Here is a 23,567-nt window from a genome sequence, read left to right as displayed (position 1 = left end):
AGTGGTCACAGGACGCTGTTGGCTGGATATTTTTGGTTGGTGGACTATTCTCAGTCCAGCAGTGACACTGATGTGTTTAAAAACTAAAGCAGCACTGCTGCGTCTGATCCACTCAGACCAGCGCAACACACACCAACACACCACCACCACGTAAGTGTTACTGCAGTGCTGAGAATGACCCACCATCCAAATAATACCTGCTCTGTGAGTGTCCATGGGGGTCCTGACCACTGAAGAACAGGGTAACAGAGTATCAGAGAAACAGATGGACTACAGTCTGTAACTGTAGAACTACAGAGTGCAGCTATACAGTAAGTGGAGCTGATAAACTGGACAATGAGTGTAGAAACAAGGAGGTGTATTAAATGAAGTGGCCAGTTGGTGGAAATGTTTTTTTGTGAAAACAAAAAAATGACCGCAGTGTCATTTTAAAGAAGCATACCATGGATTGCTGAAATTAGCTCCGTGCTGACCAATACGAAGAGTCTATCAGCTTCTCTTTCCCATAACAGAGTGGTGGTGATGTCTTTGACATGCTGGTGAAGGATGGCTGCATGTGGGTCAGGATAAGGAAGTGTTGAAAGAGACAGATCTGCAGGCCTGGAAAGCTAAACCCGCTATATAGGCTTTCATAAGCAAGCAAGCAAGCAAAGTTTATTTATGTAGCGCTTTTTACAACAGGTGTTGTCACAGAGCAGCTTTACAGATCATTCAGTGTTACAGAAAGAAAATCCGAGCCCCCATGAGCGTCGCCAGTGGCGACAGTGGCAAGGAAAAACTCCCTAAAAGAGGAAGAAACCTTGAGAGGAACCAAGACTCAGAAAGGGAACCCGTCCTCTGGTCGACACCAGATAGTAAACATTGTTAGTGTAAAGTATTATAGTATAAAGAGGGGAAAACAGGTGGGCACTGGTTAATTTGATTAGTCTATGATTAGCAGTGGCAGCAGCAGCATCTGAGGGTGAGGACTGCACAGCGTTGTACAGTAAGAAGCTCAATGGTGATCAAGCTGGTCCAGAAGGCTGCTGAGCAGTGGCACCCGATCAAGGCAGAAGAGGCAACAGCATCAGACGCACAGGATGGGCAGCTGATCAACTCGGCAAAGAAAGGAAAGAAAAACACAGAGTCAGTTCTGTAAAGAGTGGCTGACCACAGATTACAGTAAAACAGAGCAGCAGAGACTCCGGCAGGTCTAGACCTGACAGGGAAGACTAATCACCAAAGGCTTGACTGTACAAGTAAGTTTTCAGCCTAGACTTAAAGACTGAGGCTGAGTCTGAGTCCTGAACATTAACAGGAAGATTATTCCAGAGCTGGGGGGCTTTGTATGAGAAAGCTGTCCCCCCTGATGGAGCTTTATTAATTCTAGGTATCACTAGTGAGCAGCACCTTGTGATCTAAGTAGCTAAGTAGATGGTTCCTAGTGGGAGAGAAGTTCTAACTGCCTCCTTTCTCACTCTCACTCTGTAGGGTGTCCACCCATCCCTCATCTTCTCCTGAATGTTCAGTGTTTGTCCTGAATCCCATAAAAACATAACAAACACCTGCACTTCAGTGCTCGTGAGGAGACGATTAAGTTTAAACATGTATTTGAATCATATAGTTCCTCTAGGCCTGAAATTGGCCTGAAGTCCTATTATTATATATGTACTCTGCTTTTAAGGACATTGTCCGTCTGTTAAACATGAATACTTGCTTAAAATGTTTTTACTGCACACTGTTATCATTCACAGTGTACGTAATGCAAAACTGACTATCCCGTCCTATCCTGCCCTCTCCTGTCTTGTCCTCACCTGTCCTGTCCTATCTTGTCCTCACCTGTTCTATCCTGTCCTCTGCTGTTCTGTCCTGTCCTCTCCTGTTCTATCCTGCCCTCTCTTGTTCTGTCCTGTCCTCTTCTGTTCTATCCTGCCCTCTCCTGTTCTGTCCTGTCCTCTCCTGTTCTATCCTGCCCTCTCCTGTTCTGTTCTGTTCTCTTCTGTTCTATCCTGCCCTCTGCTGTTCTATCCTGCCCTCTCCTGTTCTATCCTGTCCTCTTCTGTTCTGTTCTGCCCTCTCCTGTTCTATCCTGCCCTCTCCTGTTCTATCCTGTCCTCTTCTGTTCTGTTCTGCCCTCTCCTGTTCTATCCTGCCCTCTCCTGTTCTATCCTGTCCTCTTCTGTTCTGTTCTGTCCTCTCCTGTTCTATCCTGCCCTCTCCTGTTCTGTCCACCCCTGCTCTGTCTTCTCCTGTCCTGATCTCTCCTGCCCTGTCCTCTTCTGTTCTGCCCTCTTGTGTCCTCTCCTGTTCCATCCTGCCCTCTCCTGTTCTATACTGTCTTCTCCTGTTCTGCCCACCCCTGCTCTGTCTTCTCCTGTCTTGTCATCTCCTGTCTTGTTCTGTCCTGATCTCTCCTGCCCTGTCCTCTTCTGTTCTGCCCTCTCATGTCCTCTCCTGTTCTGTCCTCTCTTGTCCTACCCTGTCCTGTCCTCTCCAGCCCTATACTCTCTTGTTCTACCCTCTCCTGCCCTGTCCTCTTCTGTTCTGTCCTCTTGTGTCCTCTCTTGTTCTGCCCTCTACTGTCCTGTCCTCTCCTATGCTCTCCTGTTCTGTTCTCTCGTGTCCTACCCTGTCCTGTTCTCTCCAGCCCTATTCTATCTTGTTCTGCCCCCTCCTGTCCTGTCCTTTCCTGACCTCTCCAGCCCTATCCTCTGTTGTTCTGCCTTCTACTGTCTTCTCTTGCCCTGTCCTGTCCTCTCCTATCCTATCTTGTCCTTTCTGGTCCTGTCCCCTGTCCTCTCCTTTTCTGTCTTCTTCTGCCCTGCCCTCTTCTGTTCAGTCCTCCCCTGTTCTGTTCTGTCCTCTCCTGCCCTGCCCTCTTCTGTCCTGTTCTGTCCTATGCTTTCCAGAAAAAAGCAATGCTGCTGCAGTCACTTTCTCTTTTTCTGTCTAACAGGTGAACTGTAATGGCTTCACAGTGGAGGATGAGGAACTGTCACACTTGGGCTCAGCAGTGTTTCCAGAGTAAGGAGACATACAGACACATACAGATGCGCATTTTGTCAGTTAATCAATGATGGTGTCCAGAGCGCTTCACACTGTCCTGTTTCCCAGGTTACCAATTAGTCCAGTTTCACAAACGGCGTAGAGTTCGTCTTTGACTGTTTGCATGAAAAAGGCTTTTAGACATTAGACCACTTTAAGCGTCTTCTTCCATCCATCCTTTTTCTTTCCCTCCCTTTTTAAGCTATCTTTCCATTTTTCTTCTCTCTTTATCCATTTTCTTTCTTTCTTTCTTTCTTTCTTTCTTTCTTTCTTTCTTTCTTTCTTTCTTTCTTTCTTTCTCTTCTTCACTCTCTCTCTCTCTCTACTTATCTCTTTCTCTCTGCATGCATCTTCCTTTCTTACTCTATTTTCATTTCTTTCTTTCTGTCTTTCTTTCTTTCTTTCTTTCTTTCTTTCTTTCACTTTCTCTCTCTTTCTTTCTCTCTCTCTTTCTCAGTGTTGCTCTGATGAATCATAGCTGTTGTCCAAATGCCATAGTCACATACAGAGGGACGTTAGCGGAGGTGCGGGCTGTGCAGGATGTTGGCCAGGGAGACGAGGTGAGACCACAGCTGTTTAATGAGGGCAAAGGTCAGGATGCTTTTGCCTAGCACTCCACATGATATTTATACAGCAGGCACTGTCACAGCCTAATCTCCAGGGTAGAGGGCTTTTATAATTAGTTGATCGTGTTTAATAGCCTAGACTCTATTAGGTTATTTGCCTGGTAAATAGTTTAAACATCATGGACATAAAACATGAGCTGTTGTTTATAAGCCTGCACTAGTAATGCATTTTATCTGATACTGAGAAAAAAGCTACAGAGCAACTGAGCTGGTCTAATGTCCTGCTGCTCTTACTTAGTCCTGATAACTTCTCATTAAAGGTCCTAACTCATCTTGACAAGTCATTTGTTTTTATTTGTAATATTACATTAATAAGTTGGGTTACAGGGCGGCACAACTGTCTGTACTTTGGCCCTATCATTGGGATATTACATGCTCGATCCCTGTTGATGCCAGCTGGTCCAAAAAAGTCCAAAATGTCCCTCCATCACTCATAACAGAACCAGCTCTTAGTGTTCTCCTCCATGCGTGTTGAGCTGTCCAGTAACGTTCGATGTTCCAGTGCGATTTGAGAAGATGCAATGGTGCTTCACATGTCTCAAAGGAAACATGCTTATCTTCCCCTGCCCATGACTAAGATGTAACTTGAGAAAATTAGGAAAAAACTAAAAAAAACTAACTAACTAGATGAATAAATAAATATACCCCCCCCCCCCCCCCCCCCCCCGCAGTTTCTTCCCAATTTAGTCATCTCCAATTCCATCCACTAGTCAGAGCCCTCCTCCCATTCACACGACCACTAGGAGGGTGAAGACCAGCACAGGCTTCCTCCGACACCTGTAAAGCACACCACCTCATTTCGAACTGCTTCTAACGCAACGTCATTGGACAGCTGAACGTGCTCTGAGGAAAACGCCAACCGCCAGATCTGTTACGTCAGCTAACAGACGCCTGCACCTACTAGTGTCATGCTGAGTGATTGGGGGAGAGGTGGGGGCCATCCTACCCACCCAGAGAGTGAGGCTAATTGTGCTCTCTTGGACTCCCGGCTACGGACAGCTGTAGCATCACCAGGGACCAAACTCACGACCTTTTGATGATAGGGCCAACGCTTAGACAGTCGCACCACTCAGGAGCAAAAAGCTTATACACTCATTGGCCACTTTATTAGGTACAATTGCTCGATTGCTTGTTAACACAAATAGCTAATCAGCCAATCACACGGCCACAACTCAATGCATTTTTGCATTAAACAGTGCTGTGTCATCAAATGTTCATTGATATACAACAAAAAGTTTAGAAAAATTCATGAAATTACATCAATATATAACAATGTGTGACCGAATGTTCTTCTCATTCAGTGGTTCATGGTTGCTTGGCAACGATACCAACGATAACGATGGCGGAATAATTTTAGTATTATGTTTCAGTATATAGTTTAAGTCGATTATTATCAATAACAAATTATTTTCTGAAAAATTGTGCGTCTTAGCACATTTCATGTTGGCCACCGTTTTATAACACCGTTTTATAAAAGCAATAAATCACTTGAGGCTGCACATTACAGTGGTTTTATCACAGTGAAGGGAGAAAGAACATTTTCATTCCCCGTAATAAAATTACAGTAATACGCAGCCTCTCGTGGCTTATTGCCTTACTATAATCCATCCATCAGAGTCCTGATTTAAGTAAAATAAACCAAGGAATATTTCAGTGGAGATATAATATCTTTGAAATGTATTTTGGAAGCTTCCTTATGCAATATGATTATCTTAAATCTAATCTCCTCTGAAATGCCTCAACCTCTGTTTTTTGATGTTTGTATGATGTTGCATATTTCAGTTATAATGCTGATATTAGCTGTTTAACTTTATGGTCTAATGTAAATATAGTTTTAAGTTAAAACAGCAAAGTCAAAGATGAAAATAGGGTTTTTAAGGTGAATGAGTGTGGAGCAGGTTTTGGGGAAAAGATTATGTAACAGGACTGGACGTGCAGGAGCTGTAGGCTGTTAATCATGTAGAACCATAGATGACGGCATGTGTGTGTGTGTGTGTGTGTGAGCCTACGTGTGTGAGAGCGACAGCTGATTGTAACTGAATCCAGAGCTATTTAAAACATGATTTGTGAACTTGCATCACACAGAAGCGACACTCAGGTAATATGATGCCTGTGGTAACCCAGATATGCCCCATTCTGACCTGAACTGTGCTGGTCATTGGATCAGTGGGCCATAGCATTGACAGCAATGGACTAATCCTCAGTAAAGTAGAGCAGGGGTAACATTTAACATGGGGCAAAATCTACCAGGGCTTTTTTATGTGATGAAACAGGTTCAAGTAGTATGTACCTTTGATTATCCCGTCATGTTCCTGTATCAACGTCATCAACAGACAACAACAGACCACCAAAGTAACTTCTTCATTATAACTGTTTTCTGATTACTGTTTATGGGATCTGAATTCAATGCATCTTGAAACTTGAAAATCATTGAAGATCATTCAAAGCAGGCTCTTTTGCCCCAAATTTGGCTTATGGCACATGAAAACCGAACTTTTGCCCGCCAGTTTTAGTCCAATGTCTACGTTATCCGAAACCTAGGAGCATGCAGGTTTAGGCAGGAGGGCCGTCTGGCCTTTATTATTGCGGCCCATTAAGGCAAATTAAGGAGAACTGTTGAAATCCATCACTACTGCATGGAGTCCCATAAATGACATCCTTTCTTAATAAAAATAATGTGTGGCCACAACTTACTAAGGCATGGGAGTGAGGTAATTAAGTCTTGGGAACCTTTTAAGACATGATTAAGGTTTAAGACTTAGCCCCTTTAATGGCCAGGGCCCACCGGCAGGCCCAAAGTTTTATCACACACTTCTATAATCTAAGAGTAGCTCAGTTAGTTGCCACTGAAGTCCCTGTAGTTTCTGAATAATAAGCCTTAGTTTGTAATAAGCCTGGGATTTTATCACATTACCTTGCTTTACTATGTTGTAGTCACGACTTATTCATCTTCTCCCTGTGCCTTACTAAGCGGTGGCCTCAACTTAATTATCTCGCTCCCAAGCTTTGCTAAGTCATGGTCACAACTTATTATCTTGTTTCCATGATTTACTAAGCATGTCATGATCACAACTTAATGATCATATTTTCATGCCTTACTAAGTTGTGCCCACAACATAATGGTCTTGTTTCCGTGCCTTATTAGTCATGGCCATAACTTAATGATCTCATTTGCATGCCTCACTAAGTCATGACCACAATTTAATAATCTTACTCTCGTGCCTTACTAAGTTGTGCCCACAACTTAATGGTCTTGTTCCCGTGCCTCATTAGTCATGCCCACAACTTAATGATCTCATTTTCATGCCTTACTACGTCATGGCCACAACTTAATAATTTTGCTCTCATGCCTTGTGGCCCAACTTAATGATCTTGTTTCCATGCCTTATTAGTCATGCTCACAACTTCATGAACTTGTTCTCATGCCTTCCTAAGTTGTGGTCACAACTTAATGAACTCGTTTTCATGCCTTCCTATGTCCTGACGACAACGGCCATGACTTAATGATCTTCCTATGTCATGACGACAATGGCCATGACTTAATGATCTTGTTCTCATACATTACCAAGTTGTGGTCACAACTTAATTATCTCATTCCCATGCTAAGTCATGGCCAAGCATTAGAATCCCGTTCTGATTCCTTACCAAGTTGTGGCCATGACTTTTAGTCTTGTTCTCTTGCCTTACAAAGCCATGACCACAACGTAATTATCTTGTTCCCATGCCTTACTAAATTATGGCGTGCCTTACCACACCTCAGTAAACTGTGGCCACCCATTTTGTTTTGTTTTTTTATGAATGGATGGGGCTCCATACTTCGGCATGCGTTCATAAATTTGGGCAGAATAAAACGATCAGTGTGAACCAGTGAGCCGCATTTTATTCTAAGGTTTTTATTCTGGAAAAAGAAAAATAATGAAAAAATATATTTAGTTCCTTGTTGACGATTTCTAATTACTGGTTACCGGTAACGTACACAGCTGTCAACTCAATGACGCCCAAAATGTTTAATACCTAGTTTTTAGCGCTTGATTTAACCTGGATTTGTGTTCATATTTTGTGTAGATATACACCAGCTATATAGACCTGCTCTACCCAACAGAAGACAGGATCGAGAGGCTCAGAGACTCCTACTACTTCAGCTGTGACTGCAGGGAGTGCAAAACCAAATCCAAGGTGCGTGTGGGTGGGGTGGGGCAGAACTACTAATCCTAGGCCCGTTTCAAGAGCTTGATGTAAAGGCCAGTTTATTAGACTATTTTGTCGGTACAGCTTGTAGGTGTAGAGTTAGAGACTGTATCTCATCTTTTTCTATGCACAATTTATATTAGTCGTCATCTACCCTTTCATCGGTGGTCAGTCTGTGACCACAGGACCATTCCGTTGGGGGGATATTTTCGGCTGGTGGACAATTTTCGACCCAGCAGTGCTGTTAAGGTGTGTAAAAGCCTCAGCAACACTGCTGTGTCTGATATACTCCTCTCAGCAGTGCACAAACTACCCCTGCAGTGTCAGCTGTGCTGAGAGTGATCCACCACTCAAATAACATTTGATCATTGGTGGGCCTATGGTGGTCTTTTTCCACTGGTTAAAGAGATGTAGGGGAGCTATGAATGGTGCATCAACAGATGGGCTATGATGTGTTACTGCAAACCTACTACGGGCACTTATATGGTAGGTGTTTCCGACACAATAGCCAGTAGATATGAGCTAGGCTTAGATTTTAAACTCATAACTCGGTACACAAAGTCAATTGATAGTCATTTTAATCTCCGAACCTTAAACTTGGTTCTTAATTTTAAAACCTATGAATCACCAAAAGCGATAAATTATTCATGAAACTCCATCAGTTATTCTGTAACGGCTGCGAAATACACAGTAACTACTACAAATGACTTAGTATTTACTATGAATTACTCACTAACTACAATACATTATTTAGTAACTTCACTGTTGAAAGTGATGGTTCTTCATGATTTTCACTACATAACATGGCTCTATACAGAACCGTGAAGACTCAGAGACCCCTTTCCATGAATAAAGCGTCTTTTGCATCGTGCAGTGGTTCTTCAGATTGATCGAGAATGTGCTGGACAATTGTAAAAGACATGGCTCTTCAAGGGTTCTTATTGGTTCTACATAGAACCATGAACACTCAAATATCCTTTTTAATGATAAAAGTTTTTTTTTCATCGCAGAAGCGCCGTAGATGGTTCTACACAGAACATGGGTTCTACATAGGGACTTAGTATTTGAGAGCTTTTCTCTTTGACTTGTCTTGTGGGGACTTGTAGAGAACCTTTTACAGAAAGAAGAGTCCATTTTGTTCCACTCAGCAATAGCAGCTTCAAACAGTGGACAGTGACCAGGCCGAGACTGCCAGTAAAAGCATTAGAATTTTAGGCTTGGCCCATTTTTTGCATAGTATTATACAACTGTACTCATTTGTTATTATATGTGTATACATTGACTCTGCATGTGCACTTTTATGTATTTAATATCTTACAGTGAATCAGTTCAGCACTCACCCATGTGTGTGTGTGTGTGTGTGTGTGTGTGTGTGTGTGTGTTGTATAGGACAAGGCTAAGATGAAGCTGAGAAAGCTGAGTGATGGCCCCCGTCCAGAGGAGATCAGGGAAATGGTTCGCTATGCTCGGATTATCATCGATGACTTCCGCAGAGCCAAACACGAGAAAAATATCCTTTTTACAGCCACAGTCTTCTGTAAAAAACCTGAAGAAACTTAGTCCAAACTTCCAGTGAGCACAGAATTTCTAAAAGTCTAAACCTAACAGTGTGCATTTCATCTCATTTTATATTCTTGACCTTATGAAGAGGATCCTGTAACATCTGGAGGAACAAATCTACACAGAACAGACTGGGAACAACTTGGATCCAGAGCTTACCACCGACTTCAGAATGATGTACAGCTGTTACTGTTGGGACTGTTTTATGGACAGGTTTTATATGTAACTCATTTTCTTCAAAGTGTTGACTCCCCACACATCGGCCTGTGACCCAAAACTTGGAAACGGGGCCCCAGAGTGGTTATTGGGATAAAAACACTAGTCACATTTAACTTTAAAAGTCATTAATAGGAGGTGAGGAAAAACAAAACTGCAGTGTTGATATAAAAGGCAGCTTCTTAAGATGCTTGTAATAAACATTCTATCAAATATATGCATGTTTTAAATAAGCAGATGGACTGAAAGCTGGTTGAAAGAGTGGTTGCTGATGTTGAGGATGTGCAAATGTTTCCTTGACTCCTGAGCGCCCCCTGCTGAGCTGCTGGAGATGTGCGAGCTGAGCATGGATAAAATGGGTGCAGTGTTTGATGAGTCTAATGTGTACATGCTGCACATGATGTACCAGGCCATGGGGGTGTGTCTGTTCATGGAGGACTACGACAGCGCCTTGAGCTACGGCGAGAAGGTCATCAAGCCATTCAGGTTAGGATGCAGCATCAGATACACACAGAAACACTGTGGTTCAAAGGGTGGACTCACTCTTTCAGACAATATGAAGCCAAATGTGCTGCAGGTTGCATATATATGTTTATATAGTTGTAAAAAAGAAGCTGAATGAGCCGTAACTTTCTCAATGATGGCAAAAGCTATAAAGTTCTATTATCCAAATTATGTTGAAATTAAATTAATATCTAGAACAAAGTTAAAATTCAGTTAACATAAAAAATAAAATACTGATGAATTTACCAACCAAAGATAAAATTTAAATAAAATAACAAATAATAATAACATTAATATTAAAAATGAACCTGCAATAAGAAGAATGGCCATCCAGAACAACATTTGAATAAAATTCATATGTAGACTAACATTATTCAGAACATGCTCTAATAAATTAATGTAGAGAATGAAGTTATATACAGAATAAAGTTCTAATGTGATTAATATTTGAATTAAGATACAATAATAGTTTGTATTAAAAATACATTTACAATAAAATTATTACACAGAATAACTTAAGAATAAAACTGAAGTTCTAATAAAATCAACATCCTGGATAAAGCTAAAATAAAATTGTGTGTGTGTGTGTGTGTGTGTGTGTATATTTAAGCAGGTGAAAATAAATATGCAGATGTAAAATATTAATATATAGACAGAAGTCCTAGCAAGATTCATCTAGAATAAAGTTGTATTGTGATTAATATTGAGAATAATATAATTTAATAAGTATGTGGAATGAGCTGAAGAACTTATGAGAATTTATATTAAGCTGAAGTTGCACTTAAATTTCTATCCCAAACAACTTTAGAATAAAATTAATATCTAGACTGACGTCCTGATAAAATTACATTACAGAATGAGTTACAATAAAAATGTGAATCCAGAATTAAATTGCATAATGAAACATTGTAAAACCTGATTAAGAGCATTAACTGTTCATCAGTGTCCAAACAAAACCTCATATCAGGAACCAAACCTGGGTTCCTCTAGCTGTCTTCTTCTAATCAACATACTAATACACACTCACACACACACACACACACACACACATCTAAGCTGCTTCTCCTTCTGGCTCATGGGAGGTGCTGGAGCCTATCCCAGCGGTCATTGGGCAGAAGGCAGGATACACCCTAGACAGGTCACCAGTCCATCGTAGGGCATACTATGATACATACATATGATATATATCTGTCCTCTCTGCAGTCAGCTGTATCCAGCCTACTCCCTGAATGTCGCCTCCATGTACCTGAAGCTCGGGAGGCTCCACGTGGCTCTGGGCCGTTCGTCTGCAGCCTCTACTGCCCTCAAAAAGGTAACAGGCCAACATGAGGTCATTCACAGTGTACATGCCTGTACTGTCCAATAACACTGCATCAGCAAATTTTGAATGCCACCCACAAAGCATCTATGAACACATTCATAACACATTATAATGCATTCATAATGCCTCATAAACATCGCTACAAATCTTTATACAAGTGCATTACATGTCATATTCATGTTTATTATACATCACGGACTATTAACATAATGCATTATAAGTAGCGTTAACATTTTACATTGTTAGTGCCAAAGAAACTCAGTCCCAGCCTGCATAGTGCATTACAACTAACAAACCAGCCCACTCATAACCACACACTGAGCCATGCTGTGATTTATGAATTATACACGTCTGGAATGGAATCATAGCTTATAGTCATTTTTAATATACTGTAACTTGTCTTTGCAGGCTTCAAAAGTAAAATGACTGTATTTCATATTAAGTGACCCTTATTAGTCCCACAGAAGGGAAATTTCACCTCTGCATTTGAACCTGTCCATGCAGTGAAAAGCCACATACACACTAGTGAGCACACACACTAGGGGGCACTAGCCCTATCCGCAGTGCCTGAGGAGCAGTTGGGGGCTAGGTGTCTTGCTCAAGGACACTTTAGTCACATACTGTCAACTCAGGGGATTGAACCGGCGACCTTCCGGTCACAGGGCTGGTTCCCTCACCTCCAGCCCATGACTGCCCCATGACTGTGTGTGCTTGCTATGATAGGCAGACATTATAATGACCCAGTTATAAGAGCTTAAGTTGCATTGGTGAGCTCTAAGTAAAGTGAGACAATTTATTTTATCCTTAATAAGGGATTTCATATTTTCGTAAACATTCATAGCCATGTTTATAATGCCTTACCAACCTGCTCTGAGTGGGTTTACTCATTCTTACAGACGTAGCATTTAAAGAAAGTGATACCGCAGTGATTTGTATGTTATAGTTTGGAATAGTTTGGAAAATTCTGTTAGTTTGAATTGTGTGTGTGTGTGTGTGTGTGTGTGTGTGTGTGTGTGTGTGTGTGTGTGTGTGTGTGTGTGTGTGTGTGTGTGTGTGTGTTTCAGGCTCTGGACATTATGGAGATTGTTCATGGGAAGGACCACAGTTACGTAAAGGAACTGCAGAAAGAGATAACTCGGCAAAAATAATCACACACACACACACACACACACACACACACTCTCACACACACACACGTCTTCCGCAGACTCTTCAGTATAACAGTGTATTTAGCTGGGTGGCTTTGAGAGCTGAGGCTGGTATTAACAGCTTATAAACACTTTCATACTGAACTGGTCATTTGTTCTCCAGTCCAGTTCATTAAAGCATCCTACATTTGTACAGTGGAGCCAAATGTGTAATTGTGTTGTGTAAGTGGTAGGTAACATCGACACACTGCTAAACAACATTAATTCAGTATATTAACAGCCAATGTCACTTCCTCTGTGGTCATTACGAGCTTGTTTCCTTGCTCACACCTTCAGAACCTTCACATGATTATAGATAAGTGGAAAGGACGTATGTGTTGCAATTTGTCTTTTGCATATCTGCTATAAGCATTTTTTTTAAAGACGTGTTTTTATTTATTTACATGTTTTGTTATTAAATTGAAATTTGCACTCATCTTTTTCATTGAGCTGCTGGGTTACTCAGTGAGTCCATAAGCAAACGTTAAACACAAGCACAAGAACTAAACCCAGGAACACACATTCATACGTCTGTTACTGAATCAGCCAGAATTTAGACCTGATAACTGTCTCAAATCTGATGGATATCATAAAATATGGAACATGGACATTAAACTGTAAATTCATAACAATAAACACACTTGCTCAAAACCCGCGGTTATGCGCTTTATTGATCATGTATAGTAAGAATGTCATTTCACTGTCTAGCTATGGTCCAGGACACAACCAGCTATAGCCACTCAGCCTCACGACCATCCATTTAGTGCCTGAGTGAGTCCAAGTGGTCATGAAGGTCCACAGTTATGGTCAATTATACATTGATAAGGTTATTCTTTTAGGAAAACAAAAAGAATAGAGAAAATCCTGACAAAAATGTAGTATTTATATATATAATGTATATAATATGTACTCTCTAACTGTAATATCTGTAATAAAATATTATCTTCCCCTTTCAGAACATCACCATTTGCCACAAGGGGGCACTTCCAAGTGTTTTATGTTTGTCTAAAATGGGTAAAGGTTTCTTTAAGAAGAAGAAAGTCACAAGAAAACATCCCTGCCTTCCTGCCAAAATATCTTATATCTCCATTGTTGTTGTTTTTCTTTTTTTTCAGACATTAGTTAGTGGGTCCCTTTGCATTGTGTTCACATTTCACCATGAATGGACCAATACAAACGGTCCAAAATCACTTGGGAAAAAAATCATGTTGCCCAAACTTCCATTGCTAGTCAAGAATATGAAAATATGAGGTTTTGTTGATCATATCAGTGACAATATCAGTTTCGCTTACACATGAAGGTAAGTGGAAAAAAAACAGTTTCCAAAAATTGGACTTCAAAAAATGACTAAGGCTACGTTTACACATCAGGTAAAAGTGGCCCGATTTCTTGTTCGGCTGTTCACATTAGCTTTTAAATGGGATCTGTATGTGACATCAGTCGGAACAGATCAGCTCCTAAACTTCCTTCACATTGCTTCACATGACTTATCCAGAGGTCAACAATCATGACTTCCAACAAAGGCCAGTCGCTCCCAGAGGTTCAGCTTCATCTTCATCAGCACAGGAGCCATCATGAAGCTTCACTGACTGCCAGCTGGCCTCATCACCCAGAATGTGTTCGAGCTCACTGTAAAAAGAGGAGACCATGATTCGTGTCCTCAAATTCTCGCTCTCCTCCGGTCTCCTTGGCCATTTCTTTCAAAATCTCTTCAATCACGCTGCGATAATTCTTATCATCAGCCTAAATGTTCATGAAGTCTCAGCATCATGAAATGATGACGAATGTCGACTTGGACTGACGTCAACGTCGCATGAATTCTGATCTGACTGTTCAGACTGGGTTGCATTGCTGTAGATCGGATACGTATCGGACTTCAGTACCACTTATGAAAGCGTCTCAAATCGGAATTGAAAATGTCAGATTCAGTGTGTTTATTGTTTATTGTTCACACTGACACACATCTGTGCCACATGTGAAGAAAAGCATCAGATTTGGGCCACTTTTACCTGCTGTGTGAACAAGGCCTAAATGATACCGAGAAAAAGAGACTCCTAACAACCACCTGCAAGACCTATTAGACCACCAAAAGGAGAAAACCACGGGAGTTTCTGTCCATCCTCCCACTCTGAAAGGACGACGGCATGGGTATGAAAGAATGTGAAGAAAAGATGATAGACAAAAAAGAAGAATGTTTGCACTAGAACACTAACAACGGACATCTGAGATTCCAACTACTTGGAATGCAAAAAGCAGAAAATACAACCAACTTCTAAGACTGAACTTTGGGTATGGAAAAACATCCCTGCAGATTTCTCCTGAAAAACTGAGTCTCCAGAAAAGAATGGACGCTGTTATAAAGGTAAAGAGTGCACACACTAAATACTGAAAAGTTTATTACATCTATTTATTTTTTTCTATTTATGCTGAGAAATAAAAAACGTGTACTGAATGGCTATTTTGACTGGAAATGAAATAAATAACCTTTGCACAGTATCGTGTAAATAACAACTTAATAAAGTAATAATAAAACAATAAGCACCATTGTTTAACATCCATCTGCAAGGTTACACTAATATACAGCAGATGCAACAGATTATCTTGGATTTAGCAACCGAACAGATCCTCCATAGAGCATAAAACCAGCATAGAGCGGCTGAGTGAATGTGGTGTGGACTGTGTGTAGGAGGGTCATTGTGCGAGAGATCCTGTAGAAGGACAGAGTTCCTGCACTGTGATCCACATACACTCCTATTCTGGAGGACGGTGAGGCTGAGATCTCAGTCTGAATGTTGTTGTGCAAAAAATTGAGAGGCTTCGTGCAAGGAAAGTCGCACTTCAGGCTCCAGGACTGACTGTTGAGTCCAAACTCACTATCATTTGTCTCTCCTTTCCTGCGGATCCCTTTATATGAGACCGCTATGGCCATATATCCGTTACTGCCCCAATCCACCTCCCAGTAACAGCGTCCACTCACACTCTCCTTACTCAACACCTGAAAACAGAAGTCAAATCTCTCCGGATGATCAGGGTAGTGATGGAATCTCCCAGACTCTGTAACCACTCTGTTCTTCTCAGACAGACTGAGATAATAAGCCGCTGTGTTGGGATCCAGAGTCAGATGACAGTAATCTAATAAAAAGGAAAGAAATATTTAGGTTTTTTCATAGAATGTACTTTTTTAGAACAAAAATATAAATATATTATATTTATATTATAAATAAATATAACAATTATTATGTGTAATATAATATTTTTATATAATGAATTGTCTATATTTATATCATTTTATAATTGTCATATTTGTATTAATAAAGTAAGCAAAAAATAATATACTTTTAAAGTCTAGCAACTATTTCCTTCTATCTGCATTTGTAGCTTTTGTATTTTACACATTAGTCATGTTTACTTGCAGCCTAAATATCCGTTAATAGTCAGAATAATAGCTCAATCGGAATAGAGTGCATCAATGTAAACACCTCAATCGGAATAGTCTAGTCCGATTGAGGCCATTCGGAGTTCTACCTGACTGAACAACGGGGGTAAACCTCTAAATAATCTGTTAAATAGAAGAATAATAGAAACGTAAATGTCTGGATCCCATTACATTCCCAATCGGACCGTGTAACTACGTTCTAACTACGTTCGCGTCATAATGAAAGTTTATAACATTCCACGTGGTGGAGCAGAAACTGGTCTGCAGAAGAGACAAAGTTTATGCTGTGATCTTTAAAAGACGTCGGTGGGACGGACGTCCAACTTATTTGTGTCAGAACACGACGTCTTCCTCTCACCACCTTCTTTATAAGTACTACCCCAATTCCAGTGAAGTTGGGACGTTGTGTAAAACATAAATAAGAACAGAATACAATGATTTGCAAATCCTTTTCAACCGATATTCAACTGAATACACTACAAAGACGAGATATTTAATGTTCAAACTGATAAACTTTGTTTTTTGCAAATATTCACTCATTTTGAATTTGATGCCTGCAACACGTTCCAAAGAAGTTGGAACAGGGGCAACAAAACACTGAGGAATGCTCAAAAAACACCTGTTTGGAACATTCCACAGGTGAACAGGTTAATTGGAAACAGTTGAGTGTCATGATTGGGTATAAAGCGAGCATCCCTGAAAGGCTCAGTCGTTCACAAGCAAGGACGGGGTGAGGTTCACCACTTTGTGAACAAGTAGTCCAACAGTTTAAGAACAACGTTTCTCAACGTGCAACTGCAAGGAATTTAGGGATTTCATCATCTACAGTCCATAATATCATCAAAAGATTCAGAGAATCTGGAGAAATCTCTGCAAGTAAGCAGCAAAGCAGAAAACCATCATTGAATGCCCGTGACCTTCGATCCCTCAGTCGGCACTGCATTAAAAACCGACATCATTCTGTAACGGATATTCCCACATGGGCTCAGGAACACTTCAGAAAACCACTGTCAGTGAACTCAGTTCGTCGCTCCATCTACAAGTGCAGGTTAAAACTCTGCCATGCAAAGTAAAAGCCACATATCAACACCACCCAGAAACACCGCCGGCTTCTCTGGGCCCGAGCTCATCTGAGATGGACTGACGCAGAGTGGAAAAGTGTCCTGTGGTCTGACGAGTCCACATTTCAAATTGTTGAAAGGTACATACAGGGTTTGGAGCAACATCTGCTGCCATCCAAGCAGCGTCTTTTTCAGGGACATCCTGCTTATTTTAGCAAGACAATGCCAAGCCACATTCTGCACGTGTTACAACAGCGTGGCTTCATAGTAATAGAGTGCGGGTACTAGACTGGCCTGCCTGCAGTCCAGACCTGTCTTCCATTGAAGATGTGTGGCACATTATGAAGCGCAAAATACGACAGTGGAGACCCCGGACTGTTGAACAACTGAAGTTGTACATCAAGCAAGATTGGGAGAGAATTCCACCTACAAAGCTTCAATAATTAGTGTCCTCAGTTCCCAAACGCTTACTGAGTGTTGTTAAAAGAAAAGGTGATGTAACACAGTGGTAAACACACCCATGTCCCAACTTCTTTGGAACATGTTGCAGGCATCAAATTCAAAATGAGTGAATATTTGCAAAAAACAATAAAGTTTATCCGTTTGAACATTAAATATCTTGTCTTTGTAGTGTATTCAATTGAATGTAGGTTGAAAAGGATTTGCAAATCATCGTATTCTGTTTTTATTCATGTTTTACACAACGTCCCAACTTCATTGGAATTGGGGTTGTACATGTGAAACACAGCCACTGTCTAATTTGCAATATTAAGGCAAGAAAGGCACATGCTTGAGTATAAATAACATACACTGTAGAAATTCTTCTCTGGTTCTTGGCTTTGAGGCTGAAATCATCTGAACTCCAACTGTAGAGAAAGAAAAATCTAAAAATGAAACCCATTGCACATGAACATGAACAAATATAGGTTTAAAAGAAGAAAGAGCCAGGAAAAAGTGTTCAGGTCACTGTATTGTAGACATGTATAAACCACATTATTTAACAACAAGGAATGCGTTAACAACAAAGAGGCATAGAAAAAGTTTCTGCCCCTTAGCAACAACTTTAAATATGCCTCTAAGCATAACTGGTCTGAAAATGTGTGAGTGGAAAGTTCATGGAACCACAACCTGGCCAAGTGCAACACATATCTAAAGTATGCACATGAGCATTTAGACCATCAGAAATCATTTGGAACAACAGGCCTTAATTACCAATGTCTTCCTAAGTTTCTTCTTAAATTCGTTCTTGAGAAGTGTCCTAAGAAAAAGTCCATGTCAGATTAATGATGTGCTCTTAATCTGCAGAACCGTTCGCAACTTTGTGCTCTAATGTGTGTAGATTCTGTTCTTACCTAAGAACAAATAAGTAAACATTGGTGAATGTTAGACTCTTTGTGAAAACTGCATAAGTGGGTTTAAGGAAAGAAAATTCTTGTTAAGAACAGTTGACAAAAGATCAGTCTTCTCTATTTATGTGAAACCAAAACAAAACTCTTCGCCAATGTTATAAAATTGTTGGGTTGTGCATGTGATTCCAAGAATCTGCCAAACGCAGTGAAGTATGAAGGTGGTAGCATCATGATATGGGGCTGAATTTCGTCAAATGGTACTGGGACTCTCCTCGTTGAAGTAAACATGAATAGAGTGCTGGGACACTCTAGAGAAGAGTTACTGTCTTATCTGCCAAGAGACTGAATCTGAATCTAAGAAAGCCCATTCTCCTGATTTCTACAGAGTTTGTGAAGTTTCACAGCTCACCTTTACTCCAGACAGAACTTCTGTCCAAAGGTTTCACACTAGAACCAGTTCTTTCACTGTATGGAGAGATTTGGCTGATTTCTTCATTGAGGAATTTCTCTAGTCGCCTTTTCAGATCAGAGAGAGATTTCCTCACTCCATCAAATGAGAGATGTTGGTGGACAGTGATGCTGGGTGAGTCCTCAGATCCAGAAGAGACACAGAGAGACTGGAATTTCTACAGAGAGAGAGAGAGAAAGAAAAGAAATGCAAGGAAAAAGTGATTCTTTTGAATATTTCATGATAAAAACAATTACACACATTAAAATCATTGAGAATCAAAACTTATTTTCATTGTGGTCCCCAAAATTTGCGGTCAGAGGCGTAGCAGCTGGGTATGAAGGGTATGCACTTACATACAGGCCCTGTGTTTTAGGGATCCTGTGAATCGTCTCTGCTTCTTAGGTAATGTATATTCACCTGTTTCTTATCAATGCATACTTGAGCCCCACCCTCATTTTCTTAGCCCTCCTATCACTGCTTAGCATTCCATGCTATCTGCCATTAAATCGGTCAGCTTTTTCTCGTAAATATATTCTTCATTTGAGCCGGAAGCCATGAATTTCATGCTAAATGTTCTCAAGAAACATCTGCATCAAATTATTCATATAAACAAACGTGCAACTGAATTAGAAGTGGGCGATATGTCAGTAGTGTAATATCAAGAAATATCAAGAAGTTTTCACGATACATCCTGTGACATCTGGAAAGTTGGAACAGAAACAAAAACATTTTAAAAATATATCTGTATTTAAGATTTCACCTACTGCACTGCATGAAATCGAACTAAACAGGACGAATCAAAGCTCTTTTGTAATCAAATGTGCAGTTGGGGAAGATTTTTAAGCACTGATGTTATCTATGACATGTTCAGAGAGGCTTACTGTAACATATTGTGGCATCATTTATCATGATAATGATAAATATTTGTCATGTCGGCCAGCCATAAAAATGAATATGTGCCTTCAACTTTGATGTGCAATTTATAAATCACAAAAGACTGTGGAATTAAGCACATGCAAAAACTGGCTTGAATGCAAGTGTTCCCAGCAAAAAGCAGTCGGAAAGAGAAAGGTCTTACAATAATGGTTATATTATTTCAGTTCATTCATTTTTTTCTTTTGCAACAAAGAATGAAAGTGCACATATAGCTGTAGTTATACTGAAAGGGGACTGGGAGGACAACATCATCTCATGAGCTGCATCATTATATACTACAAAATCAGAATGATGCATTCTCTCCACAATGTTTGGCTTGCTAGGTTGTGAAGAAGGCCAAATACGGCAATTATTCATCAGTAAAGGTCTTTAACTGTAAACTGATCATTGGTACATTACTGCATGTGCGTGTGATCACTCTAATGTCTGCAGTACAAATATGCTGCAGTGGCAATGAGGCTATGAAAGATTTATCAATTTAAACCCCAGCACTGTGAACTTTCATTTGCACTGCCATTTTGCCTGGGACAAAAATTGGGGAGAACTAGTTAATATGACCATTTTCCACCCATTGGTACATAATGCTGCCAATGTGGGAGGCTGAAGGGTATCGTGTGCTTCCGTAGAGACACATGAAGCACCTCCACATCTCTTCAAACTGCTACTAAACAGCTCAACATGCTTGGAAGAGGACACTAACTGACAATTGACTTGATCAAGTTCTGCCTTGATCGAGTGCCCACTGCTTGCCAGCCTTCTTGACCGTTTTGACCACCAACGCTGTGCAAACCTCAGAAACTGACACTCCTGCTGCTTCTGCTGCATGAATTAAACTATCTAATTAAGCATCGACCAGAGGAGGACGGGTGCCCCTTCTGAGTCTTGGTTCTTCTCAAGGTTTCTTCCTCTTACTCTGGGGGGAGGGGTTTCTTGCCAGTGTCGCCATTGGCGACACTCATGGGGGCTCGGACCTGGATTTTGCTGTAAAACTGTAAAGCTATATAAATAAACTTTGACTTGACTTGACAATTCTGTTATGTCAGCTTACCAACACCAGTGTTGGTAAGCATTGCACTACGTGATGAAGCAGAGCGAGAACCATCCTATCCAACAAACCTTCTTGGACTTTCAGCTACAGATGGCTATGGCATCACTGGGGATTGAACTTGTGATCTTCTGGCAGCCGATGCTTAGACTTTCAAGGCCAAAAATAAAAAAGGACATCACCTAGGCTTAAGCTGATTTAGTATAGTATCATACACTGCTGATAGATTCCGTCGATCCTGATTGCCAATCCACTTGATCATGCATAATGATGCTGTCATGAGGTTGTATTTTTGTGTTATGTTGCTGTTTCCTCAACCCTGTCAATCACCATGCAGGGCAGAGACATTTTTGACTGTATTTGAACTGTAATTAAGAATATATTTTTGTAGCTATAACTTCCATTATCCATCAACACACACCTCTTTAGAGTCATAGAGATATTCTGATGAATGTTTTATGTGAAGAGACATTTCAGAACCTTGCTGAGACTCAGTGCTGGTTACCTGGAGGAACTGGATGTGATCCTCTGTGTGTGAAAGCTGCTCCAGCTCAGTGTCTCTCCTCTTTAGATCAGCAATCTCCTGCTCCAGTTGCTCCAGGAGTTCTTCAGCTCCACTCAGTTCAGCCTCCTCCTGAGCTCTGATCAGCTCTGTTACCTCAGAGCGCTTTTTCTCAATGGAGCGGATCAGCTCAGTAAAGATCCTCTCACTGTCCTCCACTGCTGCCTGTGCAGAGCTCTGTTACAACACACACACAAGATGGAGCTCCATTTACACACCAGCTATCATTCACTCTCTCACTGGGACTCTAGACGACTCACTGTCCACATTGTGGCTGTGTAGGATCTCTAAGTGTCCAACACTGGACTCCTCACTGTCTGACTGGAGGAGAGTCTGACTGAGCTGTGAATCAGCTGCTCCAGCAGATCTCTGTTCACTACTCACCTTAAGAGTCTTCACAGCCTGTTTCACCTCCTGCAGCTTCTTCTCTTTCTCCTGAAGTCTCTGCTGAGATCTCCTCTGCTCCTCCTTCAGCTCATTCTGAGGAGAAAGAATTTGTATTGTGGTTCATATGAACAGCAGCTGAAGAGTTAAAGTTCACTCTAGTTCTACATGTGAGCTCAATAAAGCTGTAAATATGCTGGAAGACGGGCGTTGGCTGGTCAGAGGTTTGCTGACCTGTTTGACTGGTTTGTCACTAACAGTAAGTAACGGTAGGTTTATTTAACACTTTCCTACCAAAATCACACACATTTTCAGTATCACTGTCCCATAAACTGACCGTCTGTATAAAGTGTGTGATTCAGTAAAGAATCAGATTCTAGATCAGAAATTCAAACTTCTCACCTGTTTCTCTTTTCTTTCTGCTGAAGCTGCTACTGTATCGTGGCCTCTGTGTTTATCCATCGTACACAAATAACAGACCACCTGCTGGTCAGTACGACAGTAGATCTTCATCACTTCATCATGCTTAGAGCAGATCTTCTCTTGTAGCTGTTTAGAGGCTTCGACCAGCTTGTGCTTCTTAAAGGCAGGAGACTGATAGTGAGGTTTAAGATGAGCTTCACAGTAAGAAGCCAGACACACCAAACAGGACTTGATGGCTTTGCGTTTTCTCCCAGTGCAGGAATCACACTCCACATCTCCAGGTCCAGCGTAACAGAGAGCAGGAGAACCAGCTTGGAGTTCTGTCTTCTTCAGTTTCTCCACCACTTCAGCCAGCATGTTGTTTCTGCGTAGAACAGGCCTTGGAGTGAAGGTCTCTCTGCACTGGGGGCAGCTGTAGACCCCCCTCTGATCCTCCTGATCCCAGCAGCCATTAATACACACCATACAGTAACTGTGTCCACAGGACGTCGTCACTGGATCCTTCAGCAGATCCAGACAGACTGGACAGCTGAACTGGTCCTGATCTACTGAAACACTGGCCATCTTCCTCCTCTCACAGTCTGAGGCAGAGCAGCTCTCTGAGATCAGTTTCGTTTTCTCTGAAATGAGGGAGCAGCAGAGTGGGAGGGGCTACATGTGGAAGGATTTGATTGGTCAGAATAATCTGAATGATTATTTTTTATTAAAAGCTCAGTGTTTACAGATATTCTAACTCAGAACTTATTAGTGAAATGATTATTAGTGTTTCTTCTACCAAAATAGTCGATACAGCAGAGCAGAAAGTTCACACATGAAGTTTCATGTTGATTCTATTAGAATTAAAGTCGGTGTTGCTCCAGTTTAAATGTGTAGAGAGGGAAAAGCTAAACTGGCACATTTTATACACTGACAAATTACTGAAGGAGTTCTGAATGTTTGTGGGTCTAAATGAATTGAATCCAGTGTGTTTGGACCTTTTGTGCTGTTTTCTAATACTGAACTTCTTCTCTTCACACATTTAACATGAATTTGAATCTGTTCCTTTAACTGTTGTTTGAACTGATAATGACTTTATTGGGGTCACAATAATGTAAACTGGTCTAAGGAGGGTCCAGCTACTAAGTGGACGAGGTTTGGTTATTTTTCAGTCTCCATACTTTATCAGAGACACAATCCATGCAGGGAAAAATATATCTGGATTATAAAAGTACAGAAAACTGCATCTGAGATGTTTCTACAGATTTAATTTAGTCAGTTTGGTTTATGAGGTTTGGATCCTTAAAAGACAAAGATT

General features: G+C 40.9%; 2 protein-coding genes across 2 annotated transcripts in view; one reads left to right on the top strand and one right to left on the bottom strand.

Annotated features, from left to right (window-relative positions):
- Positions 1 to 13,277, top strand: part of LOC108441114 (N-lysine methyltransferase SMYD2-B) — a 34,479-nt gene extending 21,202 nt beyond the window's left edge. Inside the window, exons 6-12 of the mRNA XM_017720455.2 lie at positions 2,936 to 3,003; positions 3,482 to 3,584; positions 7,716 to 7,826; positions 9,228 to 9,348; positions 9,926 to 10,100; positions 11,322 to 11,430; positions 12,504 to 13,277. Coding sequence (XP_017575944.2) covers positions 2,936 to 3,003; positions 3,482 to 3,584; positions 7,716 to 7,826; positions 9,228 to 9,348; positions 9,926 to 10,100; positions 11,322 to 11,430; positions 12,504 to 12,587 — 771 coding nt within the window. The 3' untranslated portion in view covers positions 12,588 to 13,277. The remainder of the gene's footprint in view (positions 1 to 2,935; positions 3,004 to 3,481; positions 3,585 to 7,715; positions 7,827 to 9,227; positions 9,349 to 9,925; positions 10,101 to 11,321; positions 11,431 to 12,503) is intronic.
- A 1,779-nt stretch (positions 13,278 to 15,056) lies between these two features.
- Positions 15,057 to 22,837, bottom strand: LOC108441127 (tripartite motif-containing protein 16-like). Its single transcript, XM_037538231.1, has 6 exons — positions 22,253 to 22,837; positions 21,851 to 21,946; positions 21,410 to 21,643; positions 18,882 to 19,098; positions 17,933 to 17,989; positions 15,057 to 15,758 (listed from the first exon to the last, which is right to left on the bottom strand). The coding sequence occupies exons 1-6, from the start codon at positions 22,835 to 22,837 to the stop codon at positions 15,223 to 15,225; spliced, it is 1,725 nt and encodes a 574-aa protein (XP_037394128.1). The 3' UTR covers positions 15,057 to 15,222.
- Between the last annotated feature and the right edge of the window lie 730 nt (positions 22,838 to 23,567).

Source organism: Pygocentrus nattereri, chromosome 4 (assembly GCF_015220715.1).
Source record: "Pygocentrus nattereri isolate fPygNat1 chromosome 4, fPygNat1.pri, whole genome shotgun sequence".
NCBI classification, from domain to species: domain Eukaryota; kingdom Metazoa; phylum Chordata; class Actinopteri; order Characiformes; family Serrasalmidae; genus Pygocentrus; species Pygocentrus nattereri.
The sequence above is the reverse complement of the archived record's forward strand: the minus strand, read 5'-3'. Positions and strand labels throughout refer to the sequence as shown.

Bases quoted from the DNA above. Each gene is read 5' to 3' on its own strand.
- LOC108441127 (XM_037538231.1), bottom strand. From the start codon at position 22,837: ATGGCCAGTGTTTCAGTAGATCAGGACCAGTTCAGCTGTCCAGTCTGT. The intron at 19,099-21,409 runs GTAACCAGCACT...CTCTCTCTGTAG, and splicing joins ATCACATCCAGTTCCTCCAG to AAATTCCAGTCTCTCTGTGT. The intron at 17,990-18,881 runs GTGAGCTGTGAA...CTTTCTCTACAG, and splicing joins AAGTTCTGTCTGGAGTAAAG to TTGGAGTTCAGATGATTTCA.